The 18412-nt window shown below is 61.7% G+C and overlaps 2 protein-coding genes across 4 annotated transcripts; one reads left to right on the plus strand and one right to left on the minus strand.

The window, feature by feature from the left end:
* Positions 1 to 557: 557 nt before the first annotated feature.
* TACC3 (transforming acidic coiled-coil containing protein 3) lies at positions 558 to 12786 on the minus strand. Of its 2 annotated transcripts, none has more exons than XM_060148919.1 (16): positions 11995 to 12786; positions 9824 to 9986; positions 9520 to 9662; positions 7170 to 8039; positions 6574 to 6649; positions 6249 to 6402; positions 4341 to 4393; positions 3979 to 4082; positions 3592 to 3679; positions 3296 to 3400; positions 2614 to 2690; positions 2496 to 2539; positions 1842 to 2002; positions 1099 to 1205; positions 897 to 1017; positions 558 to 767 (listed from the first exon to the last, which is right to left on the minus strand). In XM_060148919.1, exons 2-16 carry the CDS (start codon positions 9983 to 9985, stop codon positions 702 to 704), a joined length of 2331 nt encoding a protein of 776 aa, XP_060004902.1. In that variant the 5' UTR covers position 9986; positions 11995 to 12786; the 3' UTR covers positions 558 to 701. The 2 variants fall into 2 exon arrangements, with proteins under 2 accessions (XP_060004902.1, XP_060004901.1); XM_060148918.1 differs by having other exon boundaries at positions 3592 to 3817; positions 11995 to 12785.
* Positions 12257 to 17690, plus strand: TMEM129 (transmembrane protein 129, E3 ubiquitin ligase). Of its 2 annotated transcripts, XM_060148920.1 has the most exons (4): positions 12258 to 12894; positions 14628 to 15102; positions 15801 to 15960; positions 16083 to 17690. In XM_060148920.1, the coding sequence occupies exons 1-4, from the start codon at positions 12690 to 12692 to the stop codon at positions 16329 to 16331; spliced, it is 1089 nt and encodes a 362-aa protein (XP_060004903.1). In that variant the 5' UTR covers positions 12258 to 12689; the 3' UTR covers positions 16332 to 17690. The 2 variants fall into 2 exon arrangements, with proteins under 2 accessions (XP_060004904.1, XP_060004903.1); XM_060148921.1 differs by lacking the exon at positions 15801 to 15960 and having other exon boundaries at positions 12257 to 12894; positions 16083 to 16269.
* The last annotated feature ends 722 nt before the right edge of the window (positions 17691 to 18412 follow it).

An 18412-nucleotide genomic window follows, 5' to 3' on the forward strand; every position in this document is an offset into this window, starting at 1 on the left:
TCTCGGGTCTGTCTCAGGAGACTGTGGGGTCCTACTGGGGGGCAGGCTGGAAACCCAGGCGGGAGCTGCTGGTCCCGAGACGGACCCCTCCTCCCTTGTGGGCTGGAGGAGGCCTCCACACCGCCGAGGACAGGTCGGTGCTACCACGGCAGGCGTGAACCTGGCATGGCTACAAACACCCTGAACATCTCGGTGAGTGTTCGACTACCAGGGGCTGCGGCCTCGCCAGGTGACACAAAGCCAACTGCCGCGCGGCTGCCTTGGTTGGCTTTCTTCCTCGAAGACTTGAGTGTGTCTGGATTCTGATCTGTGGCCGAGGCAGAGACACAGCCCCCACCCCTGACCACAGAGCCGACCAGGCAGATGGGGTGGGGCCGGAGCCCACTCGGCTGACCCCTGGGAGGGGCTGCCTGCCCGCCCAGCCACCCGCCTACCCCTCGGGCAGCTGTGAGGTGCAGGGCAGGGAAGGGCCAAAGGCACAGAGGGGACAGCAGCTGTGGTCGGTTCAGCCAGAGACTGTCCCTTTAACGAACACCAGGAGAGCTCTATTGCTTAGACTTAAGGGAAACTTTATTTATTCTTCCTAAAGCAACCTAGTTTAAAAACGAGTTGAGGTTAACAGAGAAGAAAAACCCAGACAGGCAGACACACAGACAGACACACAGACAGACGGGGGGACGGCACAGGTCGGGGCTGCCACATCAGATTCTCTCCATCTTGGAAATGAGGTCGTCACAGATTCTGGTCAGTTCATCGTTTTCTTTAGTCTGAAGGAGGAGAATCAAATCCCTAGATCTCTCCCAGTGCTCGGAGCTGGGAGCAGGCCCAGAGCTTCTAGAACCAGGAGGGCTGCTCTTCCCCCACTCCGCCTGGACCCGTGGGTCCCCTGTGCCCACCTTCTGCTCAACGACCTTCTCCAGCGAGTGGACGCGCATCTGCTCCTTCCTCAGGACTGCCTGCAGCGCCAGGGCCTCCGCTTGGGCCTTGCTCCGGACCTGGGTGATCTCCTCGTTCGCCCTGGAGCAGCAGAGGGGCTGGGCTGAGCCCACGGGGGACCAGACCCCTCCCGAGGGAGCCTCCTGCACCCTCGACACTCACAGCTGGAGCTTCTCCTCCGCGTGGGCCTTCAGCGCCTGGTACCTCTGGCCCTCCTTCTCGATCCTGCCTATGTAATCCTCAACACACTTCTTCAGCGACTCTTCATTCTGGGAGGAAGAGCAGACGCTGAGCCCTGAGCTCAGGGCCCAGGCTCTCTGGGTCATTCGTGGAGCAGCAGTGGGCCAGGCTACAGGGGAAGAGCTCTTCCCGTTTCCTTCCGGAGACGCCAGCACTCACACAGCCCCAGGCCTCCTCTCATCCCGCGGCTCAGGAGGCCTCCGGATGCAGGGCCTGACCCCCTGTCCCCGAGGGGACCCTGCCCGGCACACAAGAGCCCTATGTCCAGGCACCTCGGGGGAAAGCAGGCCGGGCCCCAGGTCCACGGAACAGCCCCTGCCCTCCTGCCCCCCAGCCCTGTGCTTTGGGGGCCGGGTCTCCTGCTGCCCCAGGAGGGACACAGCAGTCTCTGCGCAGGCCACACAGGGACAGCCTCGTGGGCACGCATGTCCGGCAGTAGGCGACAAAGCCGAGAGCTGAGAGTGCAGGTAGGAGGAGGGCTGGAGCCTGGGGCCCACACCCCCGGGGGGGCCTCTCCTTTCTTCCCAGACTCAACACCAAGGCTCAGCTCACCCCCTCTTCCTGCAAGGCCCCCAGCCTCTCCCCGTCCCTGCTTGTCACGCTGCCCCACTGGCAACAATGCCGACCCCGCCGTCCCCGGGGCCTCTTGCCGGCCGGGCACCCACCGTGCGGTAGCCTTCGATCACTTCCTTCTGTTTCTCAAACCGCTTGAAGAGGTCGGAGAACGACTTCTCCGTGGAGTGCAGGTCTGCAGTCAGCTGGTCTCTGTCCCTCAGAACCTTCTGGATCTCGGCTTTGGCAAGCTCCTTCTGTTTCTGAGCCTCCTCTTAAAGGAAGGCCAGCACCCGGGATCAGCGGGCGGCCAGCAGGTGGCGCCACAGACGACCAGCGCTAGGAGGGCCCCCTGGGGCGCTGACCAGCCCCGCTCTCGGGACCTTCCAGGGCAGGACCTGGGGGCCCCAAGTGCCCCGAAAACAGCTGTTTCCTCAACACCAGCTCCACCCGGAAGCCGAGGGAGCGGACAACGAACCCAGGGCCTGACTGAAGAGCCCAGGCCACACCTACCCCACACTCAGGGCCTCCAGCCCCAGCCCGGACACACCCGGTGCCCAGCACCCACGGAGACTGCAGCTGGACGCACGGCCCCGAGGGCAGGGGTCAGACCGCGGGTGCAGCGCCCAATGGAGGGACCCAATCTGTTCGCCGCCACAGCCCCGGATGCCAACTCGGGGCCCGGCCAACCTGAGGGCTGATGAGCACCCGGGGCCCAGCACCCCCCGGCCTCCCTGACTGCCAGCTGCCCCAGCCCAGGGACTCACCCATCGCCTGGTACACGGTCCCCTCAAACGCGTCCATGATTTTCCTGTGGAGGAGAGCAGATGCCATGAGCCCCGAGAGTGCGTCGTGGGGTCCTGGGCAGCCAGCACGCAGACTCACCCCATCTCCAGGATCTTTTCCTGCAGCGCCGTGCACCTGACCCTAAGCGCCTCGTTCTCCTTCTGTGTCGCCCCAACCTGTGCAGACCACACACCTGAGTTGGCGCCAGTGTCCTCCCGTGCTGGGGTCTCCCGCCCCACACAGCAGACATTGCAGTGCTGGGGGGTCGGCGTGCGGTGGGTGCACGGGTGGGACACCTCCCGACATAGGCAGGGCGGTAGAGCAGCGTGCGGGGGAGAGCCCCGCGGCAGAGAGGACACCACCTGAAGACGGCTGGCAGGGGCCAGGAGCTCCTGGGCCCAGCGTGGCCCGGCGCACAGGCCTCCCTGAGAGGGGACCAGCGGACGCCACCCAGGGCATCACCAAGGCAGCAAGGGGACTTGGGGGCCGCTACCCCCTGGGCAGCTCAGAGCGGACACCCAGACCCTCGCTTGTGAACAGGTTCTGCAAGAGACACTGGGTGGAAACGCAGGACACTCAGCTGCCTGGGCGCCTGGCTCGGGGGTCGGTGAGTGGCCGCCTGCGACCCTGCCTGCACGGTGTGAGCAAAAGGCCAGCGCGCAGAGCTGCCACCCCGCTCCCCGAGGCTCTTCAGAGCAGCCTGCAGGTGCCACGCCCAGGGCTGCAGCCAGCAGGTGGGGGCCGCTCGCTGGGCACCTCCCCTCACCCCCCTTGCCCTCACCGCAGTGTCCAGGTCCTTCTGGCTGTACTGCAGCACGTCCACAATGGGCCCCACGGGCAGCAGCGGAGCCCTGGGTCCGAGGTCACAAGGAGCTGGGCCGAGCGTCTGCAGGCGACAGAGACCAGCTGGGCCGCAAGCTCCCCTGGCACTCCTCTCTGCCCCATCGGCTCCCCAGATGGCACAGTGCAGCCCCCCTCAGCCCAACAGACCCCTTAAGCCTTCAGATCCACAGCACATGAAAGTCGGGCCATTAGAACAAGTGTCTCTTTACACCACAGAGGGGACGAACCACTTACGGGAACGTCCGGGGCTCCTGCAAAGTCCAGGTCCAGCAGCTGCGCCTCCGGGGGGCTTCCCGAGGAATGCGCGTCTGTGCCCCGTGCACTGAGACCAGAAGAGAACACGCATGCTGTCTGCGTGCGTAGGGGTCGGCCCAGACTCTCCCCCAGGGCCACGGGGTCAATATTCGGGACACATGGGCCATGCGGCCTATCAGGCTGCCCACCTCTGCTGTCGGAGGGGCTGCACGGGCACAGAAGAGCACAGACCCGCTTACAAACTTGTTTACGAGCTCGGCCAGGGCAGCTGGGGCCCGGCCACTGTCTCTGCCCCCCTCCCTGCGGCAGGGCACTCCCATCGTCACACGGCCTGCGTGGATCGGATTCCCGCCCGCCCCAGCGCACCTGCTGGGCTCCGGGGCCACAGGCGCCGGCCCCCGGGGGCTGTCCTGCAGCAGTGGGTCAAACTTAAGGTACAAGGACTGCTTCCTCAGGGCCGACTCCTTAAACTGCAGGGAAGGAAGCAGGGTCACCGGGGCCCCCGACACGACAGCCTCCACGCCCCGCCCCACGTCGCGCCCGGGAGCCGCCCTGACCCGAGTGGCCTGCGGGGCAGAGCGGCGGAAGCAGCCGGGCCGTCCGCCACGTCCGGTCAGAGGTGGATACCGCTCGCGGTTGAGGAATCGCGGCCCGGGGCTGTTCTAGAAAGAGCCCCTTTTGAGACTGGCACTTGAGGAAAGGCCGCCGCGAAGGCGCCGGGAACTTACCGAGGACGCCCCGAACTGCTCCAGGTAATCCACCTCGGCCCCCGTGCCTAGAACTGAAAGGGAGGCGCCAGCTGCCAGCCGCATCCCACCGCCAGCACCCGGCTGTGCGCTCGGAGCGGCACCCTCCCCGCCCACCCTGACCGACAGCCCTTTGCTACAGAGCGGGGCTGCTGTCCGCAGGCTCAGGACGCTTGGGGCTGTACGGCTCCGTGGGGCCGTGCCGTGTCCCGCAGGGTGTTGACAGCACTCCTGGGGGCGTGACAACCAGAAGCGTCCCCTGGGGTCCAAATCGCCCCGGTTGAGAACCACTGTGTAAAACCACTCTAAAAGAGTCCTTTAATTTCTGATAATATGACCTTTGCTTAAAAAACCTAAGGGTCACTCACACCATAGACAAAAATTAACTCAAAACGGATCAAAGACCTAAATATATGAGCTAAAACCATAAAATTCTTGGAAGGAAACACAAGGGCAAATCTCCATGACACTGGATTCGGCAGTGATTTTTTAGAATTGACCCCAAAAGCACAAGCAGCAGCAGAACAGATTGGGCTGCAAAGTGAACGTTTGTGCTTCCAAGGACACCATCGAGAAAGTGGAGAGAGGGACTTCCCTGGTGGTCCAGTGGTTAAGAATCTGCCTGCAGGGGACGTGGGTTTGATCCCTGGTTGGGGAACTAGGATCCCACATGCCGCGGAGCAACTAAGCCCGCGCGCCACAACTACAGAGCCCGGGTGCCCTCATGAAGATCCCGAGTGCCGCAACTAAGACCCGATGAGCCAAATGAAGAAATAAAGAGAATTTTTGTGAGTCATGTATCCAAAGAAGAATTCTTACCTAGGTTATACGGGAAATCTTTACAACTCAATTAAGAAACAGGCAAAGGAGCAGAGCAGATGCTCCTCCAGAGGAGACACGAAAGGTCAATGTCAGTCAGCAGGGAAACGCCGACACTGCACTGCACACCCACCGGGACAGTGGGGTGCAGACCCGGACCCTCAAACCATGCGGGGGCGGAGTAGAGGGTGCGGACCCCGCGGGGAACAAACAGTTACACAGTGTTACCACGTCCCCTTCAGGGTACGTCTGCCCCAAAGAGATGGGAAACGTACGCTCACACAAAACGTGTACGTAAGTGTTCCCAGCAGCCTCGTTCATACGAGCCAAAGAGTGGAAATCAACTGGTAAAGAAAGAAACAAGATGCGGTCTATCCACACGGGGGATATTACTCAGCCATAAAAGGAAGTCCTCACACAATGTGACACGAGGGACTTGGAAACATCACAGGACACAAACCCCGAGTCACGTGTCTAGGGTCCCTGGCCGGGGAGCAGGCTGCCCCAGTGGAGCTGATCCACGGTTCCTGGTCCCGCCCGCACAGGGAGAACCCCACAATGGCCCTGCCACACAGAAACCCTACACTCGTCTCCTGCCTTCTCTAGGCCTGGGGGTTTTAAGTAACCAAAACTGAGATCCTGGCGTGCTGCCTCCTGTCCTGTAAAGCACCTCAGTTGGAAGTCCTCACTGAAGGCAGCTCAGACCTGCGACTCTTCCACCCCCTCATCCAGGGTGCGTGGATGGGCAGGGCTTCTCCTTTTATCTCTATGGGGTCTCGTCTTAAACAGCACTTTGATTCAGCGAGTTCCCGCTGCCTCCTGTGTCTGTATCTGTACCGCCTGGGTCAGTCAGGCCTGCTGCCTGTTTTTCTAAGTTGGCCTAAAATATATATATTTTTAATATTACAGATCTTATTCCTGTTCTCCTGAAAACGCCCATAGTTGATAAACCAGAAGTTTCCATGGGAATCACTCAAGTCAGGGGACGGGGCTGCCCGCACGATGACCGCCTGCGGGCGCCATGGAACACGGTTCTAGCACCCCGGCCTCGAGGACGGGTGAATGACGTACCCTCGGCGGGGTCCCAGAAGTGCTCCCCACTCAGGTCCGGGCCGGGCTCCGGCCCCCGGGGGGTTGCGGGTGTGGGGTCAGTGGGCACGGTTGGTGGCTCGCTGCCCGGGCTGCTGGTTGGAGCCGATGCCCCCGAAGCGTCTGTGGTCCCTTCCTGGAAGGGAGGTTGGGGTCACCGCAGGGGCTCATCAAGATGAGTGGGCGTGGGGGGAGCCAGGGAAGCAGCGTGTCCCACCCCGCAGCCCCGGGCACCACCGGCCTGCCTCTGCCCCATGACGACCCGCAGACGTGGCAACGGCATGAGGACGCCCGCCCACACCCGTACCTCGCCCGCCGCTTCTGCGGTCCCTGCCGAGGTCTGCAACGCCGGTGTGTCATCCGCCGAGGCCAAGGGCACCTGCCTAAAGAGACGGGGTCAGCAGGGCCCGCGCCCCACACCTCCCCCCGTCCTGCACCCCGCCCAGGAGCCAGGCTTGAGGCCCAGCCGGGTGGCCACGCAAAGCCATCCCCCGACCTCACCTGCAAGAGCATCGCTCCTCAGAAGCAGACAAGGCACTCTGAGGTCACCTCAACTCAAGAGAAAGCAAACCACAAGGATCCGCTTATCCTTTTTACCAGGAAACTGCAACAGCAGCCGATGCTGGACAGCTGGGCGCACCCTCGGCCCCTGAGCGGCGTCCCCGGGGAGGCGGGGCTCACGCCGGGAGACGGCTCCCCCGAGCTGCGCTGCGGGAATCCTGGGGCTCTCGGCTAGGTATCTTGCTAGACCTTCCGGATGCATCACAGGGAACGCATCTCAGACAGCGTGGGCACCCCCTCCCCGCTATTCCCCAAGAGCTGTGGCAGCTGCCCTGGGGCCCCTGCTCAGGGCTGCACGTGGCATCTCTGGTCTCGTGCCCACCACTGCCACCCCGTGCTCACCGGCTTGGAGACGAGGCCTCTGTGGCCGGCCCGCTCTTGGGGTGCTCTGGGGGCCGGGCCTCTCCGTCACCTCCGGTGGGGTTACAGTCTGGGTCGTCCAGCTTGTCCCGGTCCAGGCTGTTGGACCCGCAGGGAGGGGGATCGGGACCCTCGCCCGCCTCCACGAGGGCCTTTTCCTCCTTTTCCTGCCTCGCCTCTGGTCTCCTCGAGGGAGGTCTGAGAGCCGGGGTCTTCCCTCGTTTCCTCAGTGGGGGCGGCCCTTTGATGGTGCCGTCAGAAAAGTCAAATTCCAGCCTTACGGGCTCACTCCTCAAAGAGTCGGCCGTTTGCCCTTCGGCCTCCTCCTTCTGAGGACTGGGGAACGTGGCACCTCCAGCCTCCACGGGGCCAGCTGGGGCCTCGCTAGGCAGGTCCACGAGGGGCTCTGCTCCGCGGGCTCCGCCGGGGTGGGTACCAGGAGCTGAAGCGGCCCCGGCAGAGGGCGCAGGGAGCCCGCTCGAGTTTTCTCCTGTGGCTCTCAGTGGGTCCTCTGTTCTGTCCTGGGATGCCATCCCGGGAGGGTCTTCTAGAATTGTGGAGGTAGAGGTAGCACTTTCCCCTAAGGAATGAGGATGGACGTGTTCTTCCTGGGTGGGCTCAGGGCTGCCTGACGTTTGTCCCGGAGATGCCTCTGGGGTTTCAACACTTTCGGGCATCTGGGAAGAGCTTGCAGGATCCAGGCAGGCCTGGGGAGCCGAGGAGGGCCCGCTGCGATGCCTGTCGTCAGAGGCTGGTCTCATGTCCTCTGAAGCGGGGTTGGCATCGGCCACTGCTGGTTTCTGGAGAATTCCATTGGTCGTTCTAGTGTCTGTTTCCTTGGTGAACTGTTGGCTTTTTAGAAAGACGGAGTTAGCACTAAAGAACCAGTTAGGTTTTTAGTTAGAGTTTAGTCCACGTGAAAACATTAGCTAAACACAGGAAATAAAAAAGAGCATTTGGCCAACCCTCTCCTCAAGATTAACCTTCACAAGTACGTTCCCACAACTCAGTGCTGGCGGGCCACCTAGAGACACAGGTGACTGAGAGAGAGGAGGAACCTGACTGACAACACCCAAGGCTGAGGTCCTCCACGCCGGCCTATTTTCCCCTTTTGGTTGGGGACCACCAGCTACGCGGCCAGGGACAGTCAGGGCACACCAGGGTCAGGCTTCCCGCTGGAGAGAGAAAGGCCAGGTCAAGGACGCTGACTTCACAAGGAGCAGGGCCCAGCTCCCGGGTCCTCCTGGCCCCTCCATGGCCCTGCTCTGTGGCTGGAGCAGCTCAGACCCAGGGGCCAGGAGGCAGCATCTGAACGGCTGGGTTTCCCTTCCCTCCTGGGCATTGTTACAAAAGAACAGTATTTGAGTCACTCTAATCTCACTCAGCTGAATCTCAAAATGAAAACTAAAAAACTGAAGTTGAAAAGTAGCAAGGAAACCTGGGGAGAGGGGGAGATTCCGGTTTGAGGAGTTTCTAGCCATGGGGAGATACTCGGCACAAGGACATTTCACTGGAGCGAGGTGAAGGGCATGTTAGTGACCTTTTGCTTTTATACCTTTCTCTGCACATCTGAAATCCATTTACAAGAAAAAGCAAGATGTGAACAGTTTAAGTCAGCAGAAGTCAGAACGAAATGTGCCAGTGAGGCCCCCTCCCACTCTGGATGTAGAGGGTCCCTGCGGGCGCCAGCCGGGTTAATTCAGCCTCATCTGGGGGTGAAGGGCCACCGCCAGGGTCGTCTCCAGACGGACGCAGGAAAAGCCTTGGCATTCACACTGTCGACCACCTCACGCAAGCCAACCACCTAATGCCAGGCGAGGCTGCAAAGAAGCTTCTGCTGGTTAAAGTCAAGTGTTTCAAATCTGACTCGTCAGGCCACACGTGTTCTGGTCAGATTACACAACACACGGGTTCCTCTGCCTTTAGCGGTAAGAGCTATCTGTAAGCTTTCTCCAGGGCTTGCCGCTGAGGACAGGAGACGGACCTGCGAGCAGGAGACCCCAGTGGAATGCTAAAAAAGAAGCAAAACCACAGAGCGTCCCTCCTTGGAGATTCGGCCAGGACATTTCATGAAGTTAGAGAAACAAAACCAAGGCCAATTTGTTGGCAAGAGCACAACAGAGGAGCAGAATGTGAAGTTTAAACTTCCTGTTTTATTATTCACTTTTCCAACAACAAACGACTTCGGCGGTGCTGTGGGCCGCACACTACACAGACCCAGAGCGGAGACCAGGAGGAGCCCAACCGGGTGTGGCGGGTGAAACAGCCTTCTCCTGCCAAGTCCATCGGAGAGGTTACAAATTGCAGTACATCAAACAGTGCCAATACTTACTTCTCTTTCTGGGTCCAGACTTGATGACAGTTTTCTAATCCAACGGTGTCGCCCAGAGCAAAGCAAGCTTCAAGCTTGCTGCCCGTGCTGGGACTTAAAATCCTGTGTGTCTGCGGATCCCGCAGAGGTGTCTGAAAAGTAACCTGTTGGGGAGGGAGGAGGGCACCTGTTCAATAATTCAAGTCTTCAAGCACCACGCTGGCAGCACCATGCCCTGCCCTGCCAGCTCAGTAAGTCACCAGGAAAGCAGGTGACCTCATGTGTGACGCACGGTAGATAGTACGCAGAGGCAAGACGTGCTTACCTTCATAGCTTTGGCTGTGCTCTTAGGTGGTACGTTTTCTTTCTGTGACAGACGGAGAACAGATGATCTTCCGGTAAGTTCCAGTGGTGAAAACAGGAAGTCGCAGTTTTCTGTACTTTTGTCACCAGTGACATTTTCGTCACTGAAGACGTGCAGACTCATTCTGAAAAGCAGATAGTTTTGTGTCAGGAGCAGGGCAGTGACACCGCGTTGTCTGGACGCACATATGTGAAAGTGACAGCTGACCCCACAGTGCTGCAAGGAGGACGTCCGCCTTCCTGCACAGGTGGGTCACACCTCAGGCAGTGTGTCCTCTGCCAGGCCGTCCCCATCCTGCTCTGGGGGAGCTGCCACCTCCCAGGAGCAAGAGCTAGAGGGGCTTTCAGCCCACAGGGCAAGAAGGAAGACCCAAGTGCTCGAAATAACTCGAACTTTGTGGGTAAAAGTTGGGAGACAGATAGGAGCTGATCTGTGGCAAAACTGCAAGGGGCAGAGGAAGCCTGGGCCTCCCCACAGGCCTCAGCGTCAGAGGTGGAGCAGCTGCCAAGTTAGTGGACAACAAAGCAGGAGGGGGGACCTCCCTGGTGGTCCAGTGGGTAAGGCTCTGCGCTCCCAATGCAGGGGGCCTGGGTTCGATACCTGGTCAGGGAACTAGAGCCCGCATGCAAGCTGCAACTAAGAGTTTGCATGCTGCAGCTAAGACCTGACACAGCCAAGGTAAATAAATGAAAAAGTAATGCAATAAAATGCTATTTCAAAAAAATAAAAAAAGAGAGAGAAGGAGGAAGAAAAAAGAAAATTAAAAAAAAAGTGAAGCACAAGGGCACAGCAGCTTGCTGTCCACCCATGGGGCTGGGAAACAAGGACTGGACTAGGGCGTCAGGAGGGCCGAGGCTCAGAGGAGGAGCTAGAGGAAGGAACAAGCAGCAGGTGCAGAGTCACTTGGGGGGAGTCGAGGAGCTTCTGCACCAGGGGCCTCCAGTGGGGCCCAGGAGGTTCTAGAACAATCCCATTCCTCCTTCCGAAGCCCTCATAATGGTCAACACCGTGGCGTTCCCAACTTCGGAGACACCAGAGCACTGGGCATTGACCTGCCCGGGGCACTACAGGTCCTTGCTGGCAGTGGGGGCCCTGGGGACTGTGCCTGGAAGAGACCAGGTGGCTGGGGCAGGGAGAGAAAGGGTGTCCTGAAAAGAGGTGAGCTCAGCGTGGGAGGTCAGGGTGGCGAGCCACCTGGAAGGGCGCTGCGTGTGAACAGGGAGGGCTCACAGGGAAGGGGCGGCCAGAGCTCTGGCACCGCGCCAGGGTGGAGTGGTCTGCCCTGGCTCGAGAGCAGCCCGCACCTGCCGCGTGGAAGCGGGCAAGATACGCCCAAGCCAAGGGTCACTGTTAGGTTTGGCCTGAGCAACGGGGCAAAACGGGGAAGGGGGCTGGATGGCCGGAGGACACAGAAGGGAGACATCAAGTCGGAAGACCCCCGTCGCCTGGGGAAGGTGGGAGAGCAATGACAGCAGCCTTTAGGGCTTTGGCTTCTATAATGATGGGGCCACGGAGGGGGCTCCTGAGCAGAGGGACCCGGGCCAGGCGGGGAGGAGGGCTGGTGGCCGGGGGCGAGCGGGTTCTCCGGAATCAGCGGGGCGGGGAGCGTGGAGCCCAGGTTTCCAAAGCAGGTGCGTCAGGAGTCAGGTGCTGCAGGAGTCGGTGAAGGCTCTCAGGTGGGGCTGCGCCCAGAGGAGGGGCCGGAACTAGGAGGCCTGCCTTTGGCGCAGAGCTGCAAGCCCGCGGGTATTCAGAGGCGGAGACGTGTCTCTGCAGGTCACAGCCACGGGCGGTTTGCGGCTGGACGAGGTCACCGGGATAGGGAGAGGAGAGGCCGGCGCAGCGGGCCGGAGGGGCCTCCTGGAGGGCGACATAGGAGCCACCAGGCGTCTCTAGAGGCAGGGGCGGGAGCCTATCGGCTCCGCTTCCGTTTGCGCCCGGGCGGGCGGGACGAAGGCAGTCGAGAGAGGACCCTGAGGAGGGGCCCAGACGGCGGGCAGGGCGGAGCCGCGGGACGAGCCGGAGGGGCGTAGGCCCACGTCCAGGGTGGCCGCCAGCACGGCAGGCAGAGACCCGAGGCCAGGCCAGAGGCGGGACCGGAGCCCCGAGCCCGGACCCCACCACCGCCTTACCTGTCGGCCGCCGCACAGAACCAAGGGAGCGGGAGACGAGGAGTCCGGGAGCCCCTCTGCCCGCCGCCGATTCAAATACCGACGGTTGGCGCGCGCGGCCAATCAGCGCGTGGATGGGGCGGGACGAACGGGCGCCGCCAGCCAATGGGAGGTCGAGTCACAGGTCACGCCCACGAGGAGGTTCCGCTTCCGGGGTGACGGCACGCTGGGCGCGGCGGTCGCCGGATTTCTCGGTAACCGCAGCTCGCTAGGCGGGCGTAGAGGAAAGGCCGTACGCGGGCGGGCCGTGACTGCGGGGCCCGCCGTCGCCCGGGAATCTCGGGCTCTGCTGCGGACGCGCCTGGGCTGCGCGGGAAGGTCAGGGCCTGAGAGCCGCTCGCCCGAGTCTCAGTTTCCCCAGCTGTGCAGTGGGGCCAAGTGCAGCACCGCCACCAAGGCGAGTCCTGAGGAGCATCCAAACCCTCGCGAGGACTGTCGCGGCAGTTCACAACTTCTGGCCGAGCGAGGGGACCGGGAACTTCATTTCCCAGAGTGCCCCGCAGGACGCCGTCTCCCAGAGCGCCCCGCGAGTGGCCTGAGGGTGGGGACTCCATTTCCCAGAGCGCCCCGCGTCTTCCGGACCCGGACGCCGCGGCCTGTTGTAGCTGGGGCAGTGGGTCTCGCCGGGACGGCGTTCCGGAGGCGACGGCGGCGCAATGGACAGCCCCGAGGTCACTTTCACGCTGGCCTACGTGGTGTTCGCCGTGTGCTTCGTGTTCACCCCCACCGAGTTCCACTCGGCCGGGCTCACGGTGCAGAACCTGCTGTCGGGCTGGCTGGGCAGCGAGGACGCCGCCTTCGTGCCCTACCACCTGCGCCGCACGGCCGCCACGCTGCTGTGCCACTCGCTGTTGCCGCTAGGTGAGCTCGGCGGGCGTGGGCGGCGCTCGAGACCGAGCTCCGGGACCCCGGAGTGGGGAGGGACGGCGGAGGGCGCCCGTGCGGGAGAGCCCGGGCTGCGGGCCAAGCGCCCGTGTGCTCCCAGGAGTGGGGAGAACGGTGCTGGCGGCAGCTGCCTCTTGCAGGTACCTGGTGGAAAGGCGGGCTCAACCCTGGGGGAAGGGATGCTTTGCTCACTGGGGCGGGTGGTGAGCTGTCACATGGGGGGTAGCTCCCAGGAGAGGGGCATGAGTTAACTGATGCAAATAGGGGTGACCCTTCCCAGTCGTTGGACGGTGGGTGCGGGAAAGGCAGGTAGAGGGTGACGCCAGTTGGGAGTGTCACAGGTGCAGAGGCCAGGGAAGGCGTGTGTGTGGGGATGCTCAGACGTTGTCAGGGGCTGTGCTGGGTGGTGATCCAGGTGATAGCTGGCTTCTGGGAGGCTGGCTGGTTGGATGGGGTACTGGGTGGGGTTCTCTTGAGGACTTGGGGTCAGAAGTAGGGCGGTGGCGGTGGCCAGCAGCATGTGCAGCTCGGTGGACATAGGGAAGGGTTTCCACCTGGCAGCAGGGCATGGAAAGTGGCCAGGAGCGGGCTGGGCTGAGGCTGGCCTGTGCGTGGGTGCTGCCTGCTTTGTGTGGAAGGCGGCAGAGGAGAGGCCACGCCAGCATAGAGGCAGGGCCGATGTGGTGAGCTGCGAGCTCTGCTGAGCCCCCAGGGAGGCAGGGATGCCTGTCAGCCGGCTTCCCATACGAGGAGTTTGGGTTCTCCTGAGGGTCGTGTGTTGGGTTTCCGCCCTGGGAACTAAGGATCTCTGCAGCTTTATGGAGCTTCTAACTGCATCTTCCCACCAGGCTGTGGGGGGCTGGGCCACCACCATCCCGTGATGGACAGGGAAACTGGAAGGTGAGCCGAGTGACTTAGGGGGGCCGCTCGAGGAGGAAATGGGGTGGAGCCTGGCCTTGTGGCCAAACAAGGAGTCTGTTTTTTTTAATTTGTTTTGAAATACCTTTGAATCTTTAGAGATGTGTTATTTATTTCCACACGATGAGTTACCTAAAGCATATCAACTCGATCAACAACATTTATTATTATTTTCGCAATCTCAAATCTGTGCTGCAGGTCATTGTCTACTTCATTAATTTCGACATGCAAATTGGCCCCCATCTGGCCAGCAGGAGCCCTGGAGCTGGCTCCTGTGTCCTTGTGACATGCTCCTGTCATTCTTTGCTTACCGTCTGGTGCAGGACATCCCAGTTCTGGGATGGGCCATGCTCTGATCCGCCTCCTCAGAGCAGGTGGGGTCCAGAGGCCAAGATCCGGCCCCAGGAGGGCCAGTGGGCAGCTCTGCATTGGGTGACGCCAGATCCTTGTATTTACTTTTGCTTTTCTAGGTTTTTCTCGTTTTATTTCTGGTAGTTGTATGTCATTTGTACATAAAGTAGTAAGATAAAAATGTTTCCTGCTGACAGGGCAAGGACTGAGGTGAGTCAGCTGTAGAGGCGGGCGAGGCCCACCTGCCTTGGGGCACTGTGGTCTTGCTCTGGGGGCCGACTAGGGCAGAGAGCCGTGCCCAGGCCTGGGGGCTAAAGGAAGTGTGCCCCCCCATGCCCCCGGAGGGTCAGGAACAGCACTGTGGACCTTGGTGGGTACTATCTGAGGAGGATGAGTGTGGCAGTCCCAGCCTCTGCTGAGGTTTGCCCTGTCTCTTTTAGGCTACTACGTGGGCATGTGCTTCGCAGCCTCAGAAAAGCGGCTCTACTCCCCCAGCCAGGCCCCGGAGACCTGGCGGGGCTTCCTCCTGCTGGCATTGACACTGCCCACCATCGCCTGCACCCTGATCTACTACTGGTCCCGGGACCGGTGGGCCCACCACCCACTGGCCCGCACCCTGGCCCACTATGCCCTCCCGCAGTCAGGCTGGCGGGCCGTCGCTTCCTCCGTGGACACCGAGTTCCGGCGGATCGACAAGTTTGCCACGGGGGCGCCGGGTGCCCGTGTGATTGTGACAGACACGTGGGTGATGAAGGTGACCACGTACCGTGTGCGCGTGGCCCAGCAGCAGGACGTGCACCTGACCGTGACGGAGTCCCAGCAGCACGACCTCTCCCCAGACTCGAACCTGCCCGTGCAGCTGCTTACCATCCGCGTGGCCAGTGCCAACCCTGCCGTGCCGGCCTTCGACATCCGGTAGGCGGGCCTGTGGCTGGGTGGGGGTGAGGCTGGGGTTGCTGGGGTGGGTGTGGCCAGCCAGCGCCCAAGTTCTGGTCTTTGAGTTGCTCCAGGAGGTGATGATGGTGGGAGCTGGTCCTATCAGCCGCCCCTCCAGTGTGCCCCTCCCTCAGCGCCCCCATCCCCCCGGCCCCCCTCAGGTACTCTCCGCTTCCCCTTTCTGCACACCCTGCTCTGAGCCGTCTTCCACAGCATGTTGGGGGGAGCACGCGGGGGATGTTTGGGGGCCGCCGTGTAGCACAGAGGCTTGGTAGCTCCCTCGGCTCTGGGGCCTGGGCCTGAGCCCAGGTGTTCCCGACTAGTTCAGGCTGCGGCGGGCCTGCGCTGCCCCTCCTGGGACATGCCCTGGGCCTGACCCTGCCGAGGGCTAGGCGCTCTGTTTCTCAGCTACAGTCCTCCCGCCCTCCTGCCCTCCCACGTCGTGGGGGGCCAGTGGGCAGCTTTGGGTCTGTGGGCTCCGGCCCCAGGGCCCTCTCTGCTGGCTGCTGGGCTGCGCCTGAGCTGCCACGTCTGTGTGGTCGTGGGCGCCCTGGGCACTGGGGCGCAGCCTTGGCCTCTCTGCCCGCCCCGGGGTCCTTGCCAGCCTGCTGGGAACCACGGCCCTGCCCCGTAGGCGCACCCGGTGGTCCCCACCCAGCAGCAAACACCTCGTGCAGGCTGAATTCCACGGAGTATGGTGAGCTGTGTGAGAAGCTCCGGGCGCCCATCCGCAGCGCAGCCAACGTGGTCATCCACCAGAGCTTGGGCGACCTGTTCCTGGAGACCTTCGCCTCCCTGGTGGAGGTCAACCCGGCCTACTCGGTCCCCAGCAGCCAGGTGGGGGGCTGGGCAGGGGTGGCGGGTTCCCCAGCTGGGCCCCCATGGACCACGTCTCCTGCGGTGGGGGCCCCCCAGGGCGGCCTGGTGGGGCTCCCTCTGACCGCCTGGGCCGCCTGCAGGACCTGGAGGCGTGCATCGGCTGCATGCAGACCCGGGCCAGCGTGAGGCTGGTGAAGACCTGCCAGGAGGCGGACGAGGGCGAGTGTCAGCAGTGCTGTTGCCGCCCCATGTGGTGTCTCACCTGCATGGGCAAGTGGTTCGCCAGCCGCCAGGACCCGCAGCGCCCCGACACCTGGCTGGCCAGCCGTGTGCCCTGCCCCACCTGCCGCGCGCGCTTCTGCATCCTGGATGTATGTGCTGTGCGCTGAGCCCGCCAGAGGGACCCCGCCACTGCCTTGGGGAGTAGTTGGGCCTCTGGGCCCTGGTTTGGGCTGTCATGGGTGGCTCATCCCTGTGTGGCGACTCACCGGTGCAGAAGGGCTGAGGCTGCAGTAGGGCTGGGGTTTTGGTTTTAAAAAGAAGTTTTCTGTTGAAGTTCTGTCTGCGGCAGTGGGATGGGTTCTCAGCGCCTCTGCCTCCCCGACTCTTCGTGCTTCCAATTAGGGGGTAGATGCTGGGCACGCAGAACGTGGTGTTGGGTCCATCTCCAGAGCATTCTGGGGCCCCCTGAGCTGTGTTCTGGGAGACCCTGTCGTCTGCCCCAGATGGCCCTAACTTAAGCCATTTGTCTTAAACGTATGGGGCACATGAACCTTAACTGCTCGTCAGTTATACGACAGACTCGGATTTGCCCGAGACTGCAGTCTATCCTGCTCCTGTCCCCAAGCCGGCTGCTGGCCCTGTGGCATTGGCACCCTCCACTCCCCCGACGGAGGCTGCTCTGAGGACCTGGCGCAGAGCTAATTGGTGGAGGGTGAGAGCGCTGCCCAGGGTCTGCTGGTGATTGTGGGCAGCCAAGAGCCCACTCCTGGGGAGGTGGGTGGTCCCTGCCTGCTCCCTGCCCAGGGATACCCTGGGCTTCCCATCAGGGGCTGGCTGCTTTCAGCTGCCGTTCTCTTAGCCGCGTGCTTGTGGGGGCCGCCCACCCCTTGGAGGGGCCTGTAACCACGTGCCTTCTGCTGCTCCTGCGAGTCCAGGGAAAGGGCCAAGTTTCAGACTCCTGCTAGCGAGGGCACCGAGTTGAAGACCATGCTCCACAGCAGCGTCCTACATCCGGATGACAGGCTTGTTGGGACTCAGCACGGGGCTGGCCATACCCCGCAGGGTCCACCCACTTAGGAAGGGAAGTGCCCAGCAGTCAGGACAATGGCAGCTGTCTTCCCAATTCCTGTTGGTGCAGGAGGGGAGCAGGGAGGCAAGTGCCAGGTCCCTGGGTACAGCTCTGACAAACGGGACTGTTGGAGGGGCCCTAAGCCCCCTAAACCTGGTCATTCTAAGCAGGGGAGATGGACTCAGCTGGCCCATCTCACCCAAGGCTGCACCAAAGCCAGGGATTTGGAAGCGAGAAGCCCAGCTTTGTGGTCCTCAGGGGTGCCCACAGATGAAGGCCATCAGAGGGGCAGGCGGGAGCCATGCCCAGCCTCAGCCTGGAGTTGCAAACCTTGGCAAGGGAGAGCCAGGCCTGGGGCTATCTTTTCTACAAAAGAAACTTACTTAGTTTTATAAAGATAAGTCTACTGTAGTGAGGTAATACATTATTTAATAAAATGTTACTATGAGTTTATATATTTTCTTGATTGGAATATTTTGTTTTTCCTGATACTCAAACCTTGGTAACAATTGGGGAGATGCCATCTTAGAAGTGGCAGCTTTTAATATGCACGTTTTGCTCAGAATAAGAGAAGGGAGGCAGACTATGCGGGAATCTTCCTCTGGTTTCCCAGCTGGGGTCAGAAAGCCCATTTCCAGGGCACCCTCGTTGAAGGGTCCTGGGGGTTGTAGGGGGGTCAGCATGCAGGTGCTCCAGGTACAGGGGACACTGGTGGCCCAAGGTGGTGGGCCCTGCTCGTCGAGGCCTCCAACCTTGAGCTCTCCGCTATGTCCCATGGGATGCCTGGGTGTCCCATGGGATGCCTGGGTGGCCCAGGAGAGCAGCTCAGGTCGGGGAGCTACGGCACGTGCTTCCTGCTCTCTTATATTGGTGCTGGCCCCCAAACGTTTTTAAAAAGTGGTACATGCAACCCATTTAAAAAACACAGGTAGGGCTTCCCTGGTGGCGCAGTGGTAGAGAGTCCGCCTGCCGATGCAGGGGACACGGGTTCGTGCCCCGGTCCGGGAAGATCCCACGTGCCGCGGAGCGGCTGGGCCCGTGAGCCATGGCCGCTGAGCCTGCGCTCCGCAACGGGAGAGGCCACAACAATGAGAGGCCCGCGTACCAAACAAAACACAGTCTCGAATTTTCTACATCCCGGAGATCTTTGACGTTCTTTCGACTTCAGTCCTTCTCTTT

This window comes from Lagenorhynchus albirostris, chromosome 4 (genome assembly GCF_949774975.1).
Source record: "Lagenorhynchus albirostris chromosome 4, mLagAlb1.1, whole genome shotgun sequence".
In the NCBI taxonomy this organism is placed as follows: domain Eukaryota; kingdom Metazoa; phylum Chordata; class Mammalia; order Artiodactyla; family Delphinidae; genus Lagenorhynchus; species Lagenorhynchus albirostris.

What these genes read in the sequence shown, in the direction of transcription:
- TACC3 (XM_060148918.1), bottom strand. Translation starts at nt 9,985, where the DNA reads ATGAGTCTGCACGTCTTCAGTGACGAAAATGTCACTGGTGACAAAAGT. An exon ending in GAGGCCTCGTCTCCAAGCCG is followed by an intron (nt 6,650 to 7,169) that starts GTGAGCACGGGG and finishes CCGTCTCTTTAG; the next exon opens with GCAGGTGCCCTTGGCCTCGG. An exon ending in GAAAAGATCCTGGAGATGGG is followed by an intron (nt 2,540 to 2,613) that starts GTGAGTCTGCGT and finishes TCTCCTCCACAG; the next exon opens with GAAAATCATGGACGCGTTTG.
- TMEM129 (XM_060148920.1), top strand. Translation starts at nt 12,690, where the DNA reads ATGGACAGCCCCGAGGTCACTTTCACGCTGGCCTACGTGGTGTTCGCC. An exon ending in CCACTCGCTGTTGCCGCTAG is followed by an intron (nt 12,895 to 14,627) that starts GTGAGCTCGGCG and finishes TGTCTCTTTTAG; the next exon opens with GCTACTACGTGGGCATGTGC. An exon ending in GTGCCGGCCTTCGACATCCG is followed by an intron (nt 15,103 to 15,800) that starts GTAGGCGGGCCT and finishes CACCTCGTGCAG; the next exon opens with GCTGAATTCCACGGAGTATG.